The following is a 15734-nucleotide window of genomic DNA, read 5'->3' on the forward strand; positions in this document are numbered from 1 at the left end:
TACAGACAAACATATATGCTCCTTTATTCAGTTATGATTTATCACCCCTCAGTCAATACATAATAATTAAAAAAGAGGAAGTATGTACCAACCATGTTAAATACAGGATACAAGTTGCTTGTACTGTTAAGTTGTTTGCATACTGAAATAAAAAAATGCTAAAACTACATACAAGGTAATAGAAGACGAAAAACAAGTGACTACACATATAGACTAATGACACTGTCACTAATAGTGTTTTTGTGTTTTCTGACAGAACGAACAGCACTGTCGGTTTTAAGAAATAAAACTTCTGAACTATAGTGTATTAAGTCTGGTATAAGGGTGTGCTCTTGGATTTTAAATAAATAATAATATAAACACATTATCAAAATCACACAAATTCAAACCAATGTTAGTGCCACATGAAATAGTAAATATCAAGATTACTCAGTACTTTCAACACTTATTTATACAAACTTCTTAATCCTGTGGTTGTAACATTGCATTTCTGACATTTTTGCTACTTAGAATTATGTTTGCATTGTCACAACAATGGTTAACAACTCTTACTTAAGTCAAATTAATTAAAATTTCAAATGATGCAAACCAATGATGCTTTAATTTTTCAAATATATTCCTTTATTACATTTGTCCCTGTTTTAATGATAAGTTTGGTATTTTTACAGTGAAAGCTTTTTTTTTCCATACTTGTGGCATAAACCTATTTCCTCCAAGAAACTTACGGTATGAGACGGAACCGGCTATACGCTGGGGCAAGGGGGGGGCAATGCCCCCTTAAACAAACATCCTGCCCCCTTAAATCAAACGTTTAGAAGCTGAGAGAGGAAATAATAGATTACCCACAAACTGAATATGGACAAGATGTACTACAGTAGCTGAAAAATCCACTGGAAAAGGCACAAATGAGATGATAGGTTTCACCTCTTGTTCGTTCTTTCCCTCGGCGTGCACTGACTCCGCAGAGATCCCCCACTCACCCTCCCCCAGCTGAACATCCAATCACTATGCAAATGACCAGGTGTCAGGTTTCTCAGTAGGCAGGGCTGCGCAACAGCGGCAGGCTTTGAGGAAGCAGCAAATCTCTGTCGTCAAAATCGTAGCGACTCGTGAGATAATTAACAACAGCTAAAAAATACATCTATATTTGTACAGTCAATGGGGGACTAGTCCATTGTTCTTCTCACAGTTTCAGTCTGGTAGAGAAGTGTTTCTTTCTCAATCCCACAAGCACCACTGCTGCTGCATAGAGCCGACTGGAGGACCCGTGTCTGTCTGTCAGACCCCGACACAAAGCCCCGCCCCAGCTTTCAACTCTGCACTCAACAGTTTTCTCGTTTCATATACTGATGAAATCACAGCGATTTTAGTAAAGCTTAATTACTTTCCTCCCCAGCTTCCAGCAGTTCACAAAGGGAAAGTTAATGCTGTGAGATGCATCCTTTTTCCCAAGCTTTTAAAAAGTGTGGCGCTGCTCCTGGCTGTACCAATAGCAGTAGCAATGATCAGAGACAGCAACTAGCATGTCTACTCCTGTGGCATCAACAGGCACTGCTTCTCCTGTACCTCTGCCAACAATTGCTGCCCCAAAGCAACCCGCTCAGCTACCCAGTGACTTAAATGGTAATACACCATCCCAGCCAATACTGGGTAGTTACCCCAAACGTGTATTTGGTGGTACAACATTAAGATCATTCAATCCTGCCTGGTACCACACACGACCATGGCTGGAGTACTCTGTTGTGCGGGACGCATGCTTCTGTTTCCCATGTCGGAAATATGGCAGCACTGTTAATGAGAGGGATGTAGTTTTTACCTTAACTGGTTTTAACAACTGGAAAGCAGCACTTGATCGAGACAAGGGGCTACAGAGGCATGTGTCCAGCCACAACCATGTGCATGCTTCAACCATCTGGACTGAGCATAAAAGCAGAGAGGCCAAACAGGGGACTGTGGATTCAATGTTGGTTGGTAAAACACAACTTGAAAAAAAACATTACTATGTCAAGAGTATTGGTAGTGCTGTAAGGTTTCTCTGTGTAAATGAGTTGGGGCTCCGTGGGACTGCAGAAACCTTGAGACATGATGCAGGGTAATGATGATGACATTGCTTCAGGTATTTTTCTAAAACTGATGGAATATACCTTGTAGAAGGATGAGAAGCTAGCAAGCATTGCTAAGGGTGTCCCAAAAATGCAAAATACACATCTAAGGATATCCAAAATGAAATTATCCAAACACTGGCTGACATGGTGCTTGGAAGGTCAGGAAAAATATGAAAGTGCTGATTCTGCAGGGTTTTGCCTCAAAAGTGATGGGACCAGGGATAGGTGCAATGTGGAAAATGTGTCTGTGATAATACGGTTTGTCAGAAATTCCATGCCAGAGGAGCATCTTATTGGGTTGCTTGACTTGCAACAACTTGATGCAGAGTACATCACCTCTGAGATACTGTTACACCTTTCTGATGCTGGCTACAGTGCTGACAGTATACTTAACCAGTGTTATGATGGGGTTAGAGGTGGTGTACAAGCTCTGCTCCAAAAGAAGCTTGACAGATATGTCCCATACATCCACTGCTACAACCACCAACTGCACTTAGTGGTTGTGCATGCCATGCAGAGTGAGCCGTGTGCATAAGATTTTTAGCCTATCTAGTTCACTCTACAACTTTTTCACCACCACTATGTGCTCAATAAACATGATGCACCTTGTCTAAAAAGGCTGCTTGAGATCAGATGGACAAGCCACTATGAGGTGACAAGGTGCACTGTGGACAATCAAGAACAAATCCTTAGTATCCTATCTGAGATGACAGAGGATGATGATGCTGCAGTTGACCTGTGCACTGAGGCATGATGCCTGCTATGCCAAATTAAGAGGTATCACTTCTTTGAGGTTGGAAAGTTCCTAATGCCGGTGCTTGGTGTCTTGAAACCAGCAAATGCTATTCTACAGTCTCAGTCAGTTGATCTGTGCAGTGCTTCTGAGGTTGTTAGTGCAGCACTGGACTCCTTAAAAAACATCCGTGAGGATGACTGTTGGGAGTGTCATCTCCTGCTGAGGATGAGTCACATCCAACAAAGTGAAGGAGAACAATGAGCAAACACCTGGGTCAAAGTGTTGTGCTCTCAACTTTGGGCCATACAGACTCTGGTGACCCTACCATTTCCCCCCATCAGTCTCTGAAAAGATCCCTGCTCAACATCCTTGACAGGGCCATTTCAGAAATGGAAACTAGATTTTCACACAAGAATATTGACCTGATGAGAGCCATATCTAGTCTTGCACCCAAATCTAGTGCATTTCTAGATCCCACCCTGTTGCACCCTCTGGCTGTGATGGCTGGCACTGTAGCAGATGTTGTAAGTCTGAAAAATGAAGTTCTTGTGGCAAAACAGATGCTGCTCAAAAAATGTTCAAAGGAAACAGAACTGTCCACTGTGTGTAAACTCCTGCAGGAGTACAAGGAAGCCTTTCCTGAGTTGCATAATTGTATGTAACAGCCTGGGTAATTGGTGTGTCTTCAGCATCGTGTGAGAGTTCCTTCTCCACTTTGTCATGGGTCCTAACCCCCTATCGTTGCACCATGTTACATAAAAGAAAGAGGAATTTGGTGATCTTGGCCCATGAGAAGTCCATAACAAATAACTTGGATATGGATGAATTTGTAAGAGTTTTTTGCAAAGGGAAACAGGAGACTGTTGTTGTAGAGTGGATTGAGGAGAAAGGAGAGCAGAGCTGTTTAGTTGCAAACAGAGAGTTCAGTTGCTTGCAAAACAAACAAGCTTAAAACAAGACAAAAAAAGAAGAAAAAAGTTCAAATGTTCTGTTCTAAATCTGTTGTGTTCTACAAATTAGTTTGAGAATTGTAGGAAAAGACATGGTGAATTTTTTTTTTTTTAATTACTATGCCAACCCTTTTTAGTTTTGTAAATATTGGCTATATTGAGAGGTCTTATTTTATTCTTACTTTATTTTGTAAATTTATTTGAGAATTAGGCCATCTAATTAAGATAATTTTTATGTTGTTGGTTGTAAAGATCTGGATGGATATTTTATTTTATTCTTTATTTTATTTTATTTTTTTTCAAGACTTGGTGAATTGATTTTTTTTTTATAACTTGGCCTACCCTTTTTAGTTTTGTTAGTATTGGCAATAGTGAGAAGTGTTATTGTTGGGTTCGAATATATTTGATATAGGCCATAAAATTAAGGTAAATGTCATGTTTTTAGTTGTTATAATTTGATGAGGAATGTTTTATTTTACTTTTTGTTGTTTTATTTTTCAGTTTTCCTCCTGAGGGATTCCCACCTTATTGTGGTCAGGGGGTTTGCGTGCCTCAGTGACCATAAGAGCTACACCAGCAGAAGCTTAGCCTTCAGGTGGGACACCTAAGATGGATAGGTCTTAGGGTAGAGGCCTGACAAAGTGCAATCCAATTATATGACAAAAACAGTTATCCAGAGCACCGCCACCTCTTTCCCGCCTCCGTCATCACCATGTGCCCCTTTCACATTTCTGTCTGCCCCCTCATATATGCCTGTCTAGAACCGGCCCAGGTATGAGCCATTTTTAAGAAGGTTTTAAGGTTTACATTTTGTGTTTCTTTAAGAGCTCTTTTCACTGTCATACTAAGCCACTGGGGAGATGCTTTTTTGTTTAATGTATAAATAATGCTTCATTTGGCAATGTAAGCTTCCAGGGAAAACAAATGCATGCCACAATTGTGGAAAAAATAACTATGACTTCATAAGTACATAATCTTTAGGGCTGCCTTTGAAAATAGGATCAATCTATTATTTCCAATTTCCTATTAAAATAGTCTTATGTGAGGTGTTTTCAACAACTAATACAGTATTTGGTGTGGTGAGTGGCTGGGGGTGAGACCCAGCTGGGACGCCCAGGAAGACCAGAGGAGGGTTTTGGGGACCACCGGAACAGAGCTTAGAAGCTCAACCCTACAGGGGCCTGTGGTCACCACTGGGGACGCCCCAATGCCTGAGGAGCCCTGGACCTCAGCACTTTCACCACACCCGGAAGTGCTGGGGGGTAGAAGACCAGGGACACCTGGAGTGCTTCCGGGTTTGCAGCCGGTACTTCTGCCACACTTGACATTGCTGGCAGAAGCTAACCGGGAGGCACCTGGAGCACGTCCGGGTGTGCATAAAAGGGGTCGCCTCCCTCCATTCGATGGCTGGAGTCTGGAGGAAGCAAGACAGAGATCGGGAGGAGAGGAGTGGAAGTGCACCAGAGAAAGAGAGGCATTGTGGGACCTGGACTTTGGGGAGTTTTGGGTTTGTGTGCGTCACCTTGTAAATATTATTGTAGTAAATAAACGTGTTGTGGTGCTTAAAAGATGTCTGCCTGTCTGTGTCCGGGCCAGTGTCCACATTGGATAAACTTAGCAACAACAAAAGTCTTTTTTGACTAGAAAGAGCAGCAATGTTTTTAGTAAGTACGCCTTTCAAGATTTTTAAACAAAAACGTGAAAACGCTATATTCTGGCATTGAAATTCAAGTCCTAACAACCAAATAATAAGCTCTCATTTTTTATACAAAAAAAGGAATCTGAAATTACTTTCAGAATATTTAAAAACAATATAAGATAGGCAAAATGTTCTATTTTAAGTCAGTGCAACACAATAAAACATAACTGCTTAATAAAATTAGTAAAAAGCAATGAAGGCTTTGAGCACAAACAAAACAGCATTTAAATTAGTTAAGGTAATACCTGAAGAAACACTTTCACCAAGCACTCTTCGACAATGCTGGCAAGTCACATGAACAACTTTTTTTGATTTCTGTAGAAACAAAAGAATTAGTTAAAAGATATCTGTAAAATAAAATAATAATAAACCACTTTTAATCATAATAATTTATATTATATATACTTGGAGAAAACAACAACCACACAAAACTCTTAATTCTCAGCTCTCAAGCTGTTAACACTGCTATGTTTTCTATCTAAGCTATACAGGCAATCTTCTTTTCTGAAGTACTGTATGTTAAGGTACTGGAGCCTGGGCCTGCTTGCATGGGGGCATGATTCATTAGTATTGATTTACATGATATGGGTGAACCAGCACTTATCCTATAAGTATTAAATATTGTGACATTTAATTCATTTCCATTTTGGGCAGAAGAAGCTGGTATTATGTTACCCAATATGTAATGGAAGCATCTTGAAGGATTACAATCATTTTGATAAGGCTATCAGGAGGAATTTTGCATAGTGGTACTTCCAGCAGGATACTAAATGTAAGTGCAGAAAAGGTACTCCAAAAAGGTTAGTAATAAAAAGGGGCCTAGCTTGTTTCTACATTAAAGCATTATTATATGGTATGTTGGGATGAGGACTGATTTGATATAGACAAATAATTCTGCAAAAAATTAACATTATAATATTATAACATTCAGTAGATACTGTATATGTATATGTACTGCAAATCACATTATTCTATCATAAGAATTCAATTATTGCAGACTGTCACAGTTAACACAACTGCTTGCAGTATTGTTTTAGATACTATATATATATTAGCTTTAAGAATATGACAGACTTAGCATGCATAATTGAAATAGTTAAATTTTTCGCTAGCAATTTAATGGAAACACAGTCATTCTAAAACATGCCATGGCTTTTACTGAAACCTTCAAACTTTCTGTAAAATTTCAGCCTTGGATTTTTAAAATACATTATTAGATATGCATCTGATGTTGGCAATATATCCACCTGTTCCTACCAAAATCAAACAAACAAAAAAAAAGCTTTAAGTGTCAACAGTTATAGTTAAAACAGATTCATGTGATTCGGGTGGAAGCATGGTATCGTTTTGGGGAGAAAGGGGGCAATGATTACCCAGGGGGCCACGAATCCTGGAATGAAAAGTTTTCAAGATGAAGGGGCCCACAGAGACTGCTTATGTATAGAGCCCAGAGTTCTGTGCTACACCCCTGGGTGGAAGAGTTAGCATTGCCTCAGAGTCCTGGACACTATCTGTATGGAGTTTACCTATTTTCGTGTGTGTGTGTGTGTGTGTGTGTGTGTGTTTTTTTAAATGGAACCTGGTTGGAGTTATGCAGCTTTGGATTTCTTACCACTTTGCAAAGATGAACGTTAACTGGTGACTTTAAACTGACCATTTGCAATTGTGGGAGTGTGTGTTTTGTGATTGACAGCCGCAATGTCCAGGGTTGAGTCTCATCTTTTCTCTAATGGTGCCAGGATATCTGATCTTGATCCTTTTAACTACTGAAATAAAAACTATAATTTAGTTCATATGACAGAATATGTGTTTTAGAAGTGTTGGGGACACGTCCTTACCTAAAGAAATATATACATTTTAAAACTAATAATGAGAAGTTATAGTAATTACGGTTACTATAATAAGGCTCCCCACAAACAGTTTGGTGCAAATAACTGTCCTGTTACAACAGTAATAAAATTTCATTATAATATGTGAAGACAGTGAACTGCCAAAATGAATATAGCAATAAATTAATTTACCTGGAATTTGTTTTCATGAAACTTTTGTTGGCTGTCTGCTTTTTCTGAGTTCTTTAGCAGTGCCTCATTTACAACACTGTGCCAACTTAGCAGAATAAAGGTATCTCCTAACAAACAGTCTTCTTCCTTTGGAAGCAATTTCTTGTTGGCAAAGGGATCAGGATGGCAGCACCAATCCTCAACAAGTGCATTCCAGTTCCCACTAGGCAAAGGGAGGACCCGGTGAAATGTCCTATAAAAAGATACATCAAAGCATATTAGTAATAAGTTACCAATTTCCGAAAGCATTAAAAGTAACTTACTATTATTATATTTCTGATTTAACACACTGCCCAAAAAAAAAAACCTACAGCCACTATGTTCAGGTGTATTTAGCTTCAGAATACATTAATCAATAGTTTATTAAAGGCTGACAGCATCTTTATGTTTGTGTGAGTTATGTGTATCAGACTGCCTGACTGCCAGCAAAAATGGGCATGAGTATGGCAAGTGGCAGATGAACTCCCGATTGGGACAATACTTCAGAAGACAAGTCAATAATGGTGACTGCAAATCTATTTCAGATACTAATGTGGCTATACAGGAAGTAACCTAGTGGCAGTATCACTTATGTTGTAAAGGTGTACATCAACCTATGGTGGTGGGGGGGAATCAGAAGAATATTCCCATACTGGCAGATGACATCAAAAGTTAGTAGTAGTGGTAATGGTAGTATTAATGTTGTCACTGCTTTTATGAAAGCATCATTACAATGAAATGTCTCATTCTTCAAAGAAACTCAAAGAATAAAGAATGCAGGAAAAGATGGAGCAGCAAGAGCAGTACTGTCCATATGGGTCCAAGATTTTCCCCAAAGATTCATGGTTTTGGAGGCCATTCTGGGAATTAGCCTACGCGTGAACTCTAACTTATGCTTAAAGGCCAATCTCTGCCAGAGGCACAGTGTGTGCAGGAAGAAAGAAGAACAAGTTTGTGACTAGGCTCTTTTAATATTATAGATTTTATGTACAGTACTTCAGTGAATGATGTGAGAAAGATCCACTGCATTAACTAAGGTTTATTTTGGCATAGGTTTCTTTAACACATTATGCTCTTACTTTCCACTCTCTTGTGTCTTAGTTCAATAAAATAATATTTAGTACACTATATATTCTTGACTTATTTCATTTTTTGTTAAATAATAATCCTACCAAGTATTATAACATCATTTATATAAAAATAAAATGTTAAAATTAATTTAAATCATCCATCTAATAATTTTAAAACACAATCAATTCAAGTTTGGAAAGCAGTGGAATTAACTTATCCCGGCAGTTTCTGACAGAAGCCATTAATCTTAATTAATTATAACCTGTAGGTTATACATGCACAACACACACCAATAAGTCAAATACATAAGACAATTTTTGAGTCGCAAGCCAATCTATATGACTTTAGGTTGTGGGAAGAAAACCAAAGCATCAAGATTAAAACACAAACAGACACAAGTAGAATATGATCATGCTTGATCACATCCTAGGTTGTTGCAGATTTGAGACAGCACGGCTAACCACTGCACCACCAAGTCATCTACCTTACTGGCTAATATGATTAATATATATTAAGTTTAAAACCAATTATAATAAAGCATCTTGCTGTACTGCCGTTTTTCAATTATTTTGTATTTTTTGCTTCTGTATACAAAATATTACCACTGAAAACAAGCTAAAAGTTTAAGCATTACAGTATGTTGCTTTAGGTAAACACTTAAACACATACAATATTGATGGCACAATTACAATTAAAACAAAAAATAAATATAAAACATTTTCCTAAACAAATAATATTTATAAATCCAATCACCAATATTGTTGCAAATGAAGCTTTCTTATTTCTGCTTTCTCTGTGCCATTCATTTCATAGCAAAATGCAATTCATTAACATACAACAACAACAAAATGTAACTATATCTACTCTCATGTTTATACATAATGAATACATATAATCACATTACTCATCGAGTTGAACTGTAAAACAGTACTTTCTAAATGTTTTTATACAATACTCCTTTACAAGGGGTCAGGTCAATTCTTTACATTGGCTGGTTTTACTCACACATAACTGAAAAAAAGAGCTATGTATTTTGTTTTGATCTTACAATATGAGGAATACACATGGCTGAGTTGTTCAAAACACTCAAAAAGATTAAAAAGTCAAATTTATATACACTGAAAATAAGGTGTGGATATTTTCTGATGATTCTGCACATCTAGGTTTTACTGATGAGGAGAATAAGACAGTATAGGTATTAGATGGAGAACTTTGTTTCTTGGTGCAGAAAGAATTGTATGCAACTTAACACCAGCAAAACGAAGGATCTGGTTGTTGTTCACCTACCAAAGAGCCTCTGCGCCAAGTTACTATTCAGTGAATGGATGTACTGTAGAGGAGGTGTATTGCTAGAAGTTCTTGGAGGTCCATATCAGTGACAGGCTGGACTGGTCTCATAACACAGAGACATTGAATAAGAAAAGGCAGAGCAGTCTCTATTTTCTTAGGAGACTGTGTTAATTTAGACTACATAGGACTTTACTTGTCCCCATTTAATGTGGGGGATGACAATCCTTCACATATTCTACAACTCCGATGACCAGTGAGATTTTCTACACTGTGGTGAGCTAGGCCAATAGTATCACTTCAACAGAGGCCAACTGAATTAACACGTTAATAAAAGGGCAGGGCTGAGTTATGGTACACACTCTTAACTCCCTGGAAGTCAGAAAAATAAAAGGCGGTGGTGCCATTATGAATATCCTCTCTATGACACATTGTGTGCTTTCACCCAATAAATTATGTTTGTCAAGAAATGTTATTGGGGTTCCTTCATACCAACACAAATAAACCTTCATAAAGCCACACTAGGACTTTGACTCATAAGTCAGAAGTGTTCTTTCTTTTCATCTCTCTTTCTTTTTAAACATTCTGATGTATATAATTATTTATTGGACTTCTGAAGAGCCAAATTTCCCTTGGGGACAAATAAAGTTTTATCTATTTGTCTAAATTGGAATTTTCACAAAATGTGGCACAAATTATTATTTTTTTATATAAAACAAATGACAATAAGTACAAGGCTCTGGGAAAGGCTTTCAAATTTTCATTAAAAAAAAAAAAAAAAATCAGTAAGAAGTATGTCCACAATTCAATGAATGGTAAGCTTGAATGCATCATGGCACTGAACCATTAACAGTCTGGACAAAGTGCTGAGAGATGTAAATAACACCTGTTTGATACTCCTGATCGATTAATAGCTCTGGCTGAGTGACATCCTCCAGGAATTCCTGTCAGGGAACCCAACAAACCACCTGGCAGTTGTGATATTTTGAAGAACTTTCCTAGTAATGGAAGTAGTATGTGGCCACAGTACATGCTGGAAAACCTAGTTTTCAGGGGTTTCTGTAAAAAAAAGTGAATATAACAAAACCTTTGAGATTTGAAAGTTCCTGAAATATTACTACATACAATACAGTCAATTTGAGGCTTGATCCATATAATTATAGTTCTTTCATTGTTTATGTGAAGAAAAGGTGTTTAAAGTTTGTGCAAATTTCACCATTAACTACCTTCCACCTGTGCTCCCATGTTCTAGTTGTTGATATTTTTTTAAAGTCTTTTTATAATTTCAAACACTTCTTACTACCGCTTAATTTGCTTAAACTGAAAAGATTCAGCTATTACACTTTTTCTTCATAGCCCACAAATCTGGAATAAGTCTATTCACTGTTTTCTAGACCATTATTATAACATTTTTGTAATAGAGATACCAAATCCGTAGAAAATATTACAGATGAGGCCTTCCAAGTGCATACAAATCTTTTTCAGCTTCCTTACTGCTTCTGTATGCTGTCTGGTAGTGGACAGTGATGAATCAAATATGAGTTGTGCACTTTCAGCCTCCTCTCTGATTGTGCAATTACATCTAAAATATTTATTTCCTGCATGTAGAACATTACATTTTTAAATTAAAGTAAATTTACTGAATATTTGTTAAAGTAGGAATTCTGTCCAGGCCCAAAATTAATGATTTTTGCTGTATGTAGGATATCCTAAATTCCCCCTAGAATACCATCCACAAACTTTAATCTTTAATCTCATTGTTTACTTTTTTATTTTTTAATTCTACAAATTATTAAACAGCACCTGACATAGAATTAATTCTCAAAGGACTCCACTTTTATGACAATTTTGCACCACCTAAAAATTGTGCCTTTATCCAACCTCCTGTAGCTTGGTCATTAGCTCCTCATCTAGTATTTTATCAAATGCTTCAGCTATACAGCATGTGGCTCAGTCTTTTTTAAATTATTCTTTTCTTCAAGCTTTTTGAGGAAAGCACAAGCTATAAATGCAAGTAAACAAAAATTCCCGACTTTTAATGTAAGTGACTGTTAACAGTAGAAGTATCGTTACATGTAAAAGGTAAAGTGAAATTCTTACTTTAATGTGCCTAACAAGAGTTTACAAGAAAGTTTTCCATAATATTATGTCTGCCAAAAGGGACAACCCCTGGTATTGAAGCCATAGTGCATAACCTGTCAAAATGATTAAGTGCTCTGTATGCCATGAGTAATTCTTGGAAGTTTATGTGCATTGATCTCATCAGTACCTCCTACATGTCTTTAACAGATCCCAATGGAATTTGTACAGAAAAGCTTAGCGGGGGTGCAGTTGTTCCAGTTACCAAGGATGGGTTCCTTATGTGGAACGTTTTCCTTTGTTGTAGGTAAAATATATGACCACTCTTTGACTTCTAATTCTTTTCTTGCAAAAATTATATTTTAGAGTCAATGAAAGTCCTTTTTATACTATGTTTTCAGACATTTTTGCAAATGCTGCAAGTAAACATTTCTCTCCCTAAAATTGTTTCACAAACAATGTACCTCTGCATCATTAAAAAAAGACTTGTACAACATTTAATTACCAACAAAAACAAAAGTTAAAATAGTGAAAATTACTATCCAAAGTGGAGCTTCTTGTAATCCAATTCAAATTAATGTTTTACTTAATGATGGAAAATGGACTTGGAAAAATCAATATGTTGTGCAGTCTTCTGCTAGTTAAATGGTTAACTGAATCAGACTGCACAAAAGAAGATGGATTCACAATCTGTGAGGATAGAGATGTAGATGCATTAGTAAAGGAATTACATACCCATGTATAGTGCTACTTGTTAGGCACAGGTTGTAGTAATCAAATGCTAAGGATATACTGTAAATATTTTAGGGAAACTTAACAAAACTCTATTCTTTAATTTTATAATAATAATAATTCTCTACATTTAAATAGCGCTTTTCTCGCTGCTCTAAGTGCCACCACACAGTGAGGACCCAGAATGCAAACTCATGATTTACTCCTACAAAGTAGCAATTTTGATTTTTAATTAAATTTCATATATTGCAATTAGTAAGGCATTTAAATACAGTGGAGAACCTAGTTGGAATTACAACATTCACCTAAGAATCTTATTTTCAGAATGTGTATATTTAAAGTAAAACGTTTAACATACTAAACCAAGAACCAGTAGTATCACTGAAGCTATAATTTTGAGATTATTACATTTCTAGTATAATTTATCCTGTCAAAACCAAATAGGCATTAAAACATTAAATATTTTGCTGAATAAAATCTTAAAACTTATAAGCAGCTTTTCAATCATTTTCATGTTAACACCAAACATTTACCAGATCTACCTGTTAAACTTATGTGACAATTTGCAAACTGTAGTAAGCTGTTGTGGTTCTAAGACACTGATTTACATGCAGCATGTTAAAAGCAAAAAAGATGCAGAAAGACTTTTTAGACTTTTTATAATGCACTTTTATGCATGTAAATACATACTCAGTTTAGCTTGTCTGGTTAGTGAACCATTTTTAGTATAACAGTAAATTGCAATTGATCTCTCTCTCTCTGTCCAGTATAACGTTTATATTAAGTCTGGGAATCTATTAAAACATTAAGTAATTATTCACATAAATGTATGTTTTTAATTGCGATTAAACGCATCTAACATTAAAACATGCATTTTAAAAATGAATACATAAATCATGAAGTAAATATACACTGAATCAACACAAAGGAATTAAAACAAATAATGGCATTGTTTAAGTTTAAACTATGATCTTAAATCTGAACTTTTAACAAAATACTAATTGAGCAAGTACAACCTGAATTTGAAAGTCTTCTTCAAGTTGAAAAGTAGGCAATAAGAAAATAAGGCCAATATATTAATTATCAAACTGGGATAGCATATGAGACACAGACATGTCAAAGTAAAAAGTAAACAATCGAAACGTTGACTGTTGACTTTGAATGCACTGCTAAAGACTGATTTAAATGAAAGAATAAGCACCTCTTAAATGGGCATACATTAAAACTTGTGCAAAACTCAATAAATACACTGCTATCGACTTAATAAATATACTCTGTATAAGTGTATAATCTAAACTGGGGCAATGTGGAAATAACAGTTTAGTGCCCCTGGATCCTGATCTCAGAGAGACATGCTCCCCAGGTGGTTGAGACCTATCTAAAGATGATGGGACTACCCGGAAATACCAGAATAAAAATAGTTCAGTGGTTGCTGTTTTGCAGATACAACACTTAAGAGAGCACTTTAGCAGCCAGGAGATGTGTCGGGGGTCCATCTACCTGGGTGCATGTTTGCCAGTGATTCCTGCAGAGCCAAGGGACAGTGGACATACGAGTTGCCAGTGATGCCAGGTCAGTGGAATGAGTCAGAAAGAGGACCACCTGTATGAGCAGTCAAAGGGACGAAGCAGCTGGAAAATTCATTCAAAGTGCTCACCAAGTGCTGCGCCTGCGATCAGCAATCTCCTATGTTCTTTTTGTTGCTGCACACCGTGCTGCTCCTTCTTATCATCGCAAGTGCCGCTACTGCACACACATGGTGTTCCCCATCCTTTGGTTCCCAGCGTCAATAGAACGTGCACACTGTTCTAGAACAATCCATCTTTTCCTCCAGGAACCCCCCCTCCCTCTGCTGAAGTGTTTCATTAACATATCACACTGCACCTTTTGCAAGCACAGTGCTCAGTAGCCGTTTCGCCCCATAGTCTCCGGCCAGATCACAACTTTTTTTTTTAGCTTTATAGCTTTAGCTTTAAGAAGAAAAAGGCAAATAATACAAAAAAAATACAATAATATATACAGACACTAAATATTTAAGGCATAAAGTACATTATTTCATTTGCATAATGTTCAGATCTAGTTTCTACTTTGTGCCTAATGCATTCTGGATAGGTTCCAGTTCTTTACACAGAGACCAGCCTGCTGGAAGAATATTAACTATTTTTTCCTCAATGCAAACAAATCTAAATTTATTAGAACTAATGTAGTATTACAAAAATAAATGGCAACTTTAATGTCAATCCTTTCTTTTAATGGAGTAAATAAATACAAATAAAATAAATGTTGGTTTGATAGCAACATTGCTCACAGATATTGGTACTTCATTAAAACAATAATTTTAAGGTTAAAGCACTTAAAGTAAAGTAAGATCTTTCATTTAAATCAATTGAAGCATAAGCATACTTTTAAAGGGCAAATGGTCTGATAAGGTGAATGTGCATTTTCATCTCTTCTACTAATATACTGGACTACCACATAAATGTTTTACAAGTAAAATGCTTCTTTTCTGAATTTTATGTTGTAATGCAAGTTGTAGATAATTATTCGAATTACAGGATGCGAATGAGGAAACTGCCCCATAAGTAGTTTTTCTTAAATATCGTTGAAAAGAGCAAGGGGTTTACTGCATACTGTATCTAGCAGAGTTTATCTAATCATTTGCATAAAGGGCTTTAAACTGTAAATTTCAACCAGTAGCTGAAATCCATTCCATCCTAAGGGCAACTGCTGGCGAAGAATGTTTATTTTTTTATTCCATTTGACAAAAATAATTTTAAATGAAATTACTGGTGGTACAGGATTACTTTTAGGGGAAAACAATCAAAAGTTAAACAACAACACATATTCATACTACTGTCTATTCTGTACAAACTTTTATTGAAAATGTTTTTCCACTGTGTTCATATAAGGATTACAAATAACTAGTAGAACAGCAACATAGTGTAAAAGTAGATAATTATAAATTCTTAACATTTAATAAAAAAAGTGTATAAAACCTAACAATATTATAGTTTGTCAGTTGGTCCTGTAATTGTA

The 15734-nt window shown here is 36.4% G+C and overlaps 1 protein-coding gene across 2 annotated transcripts in view; it reads right to left on the reverse strand.

The window, feature by feature from the left end:
* Nucleotides 1-15734, reverse strand: part of ube3d (ubiquitin protein ligase E3D) — a 73738-nt gene that overhangs the window by 31892 nt on the left and 26112 nt on the right. For both annotated transcript variants that reach the window (XR_005632963.1, XM_039747839.1), the window contains exons 4-5: nt 7512-7743; nt 5736-5805 (exon numbers count right to left, since the gene is read on the reverse strand). Coding sequence is in view for 1 of the 2 variants with exons in the window: in XM_039747839.1 (XP_039603773.1) it covers nt 5736-5805; nt 7512-7743 (302 nt within the window). In the remaining variant the exon portion in view is untranslated. The remainder of the gene's footprint in view (nt 1-5735; nt 5806-7511; nt 7744-15734) is intronic.

Source organism: Polypterus senegalus, chromosome 3 (assembly GCF_016835505.1).
Source record: "Polypterus senegalus isolate Bchr_013 chromosome 3, ASM1683550v1, whole genome shotgun sequence".
Taxonomy (NCBI): Eukaryota; Metazoa; Chordata; class Cladistia; order Polypteriformes; family Polypteridae; genus Polypterus; species Polypterus senegalus.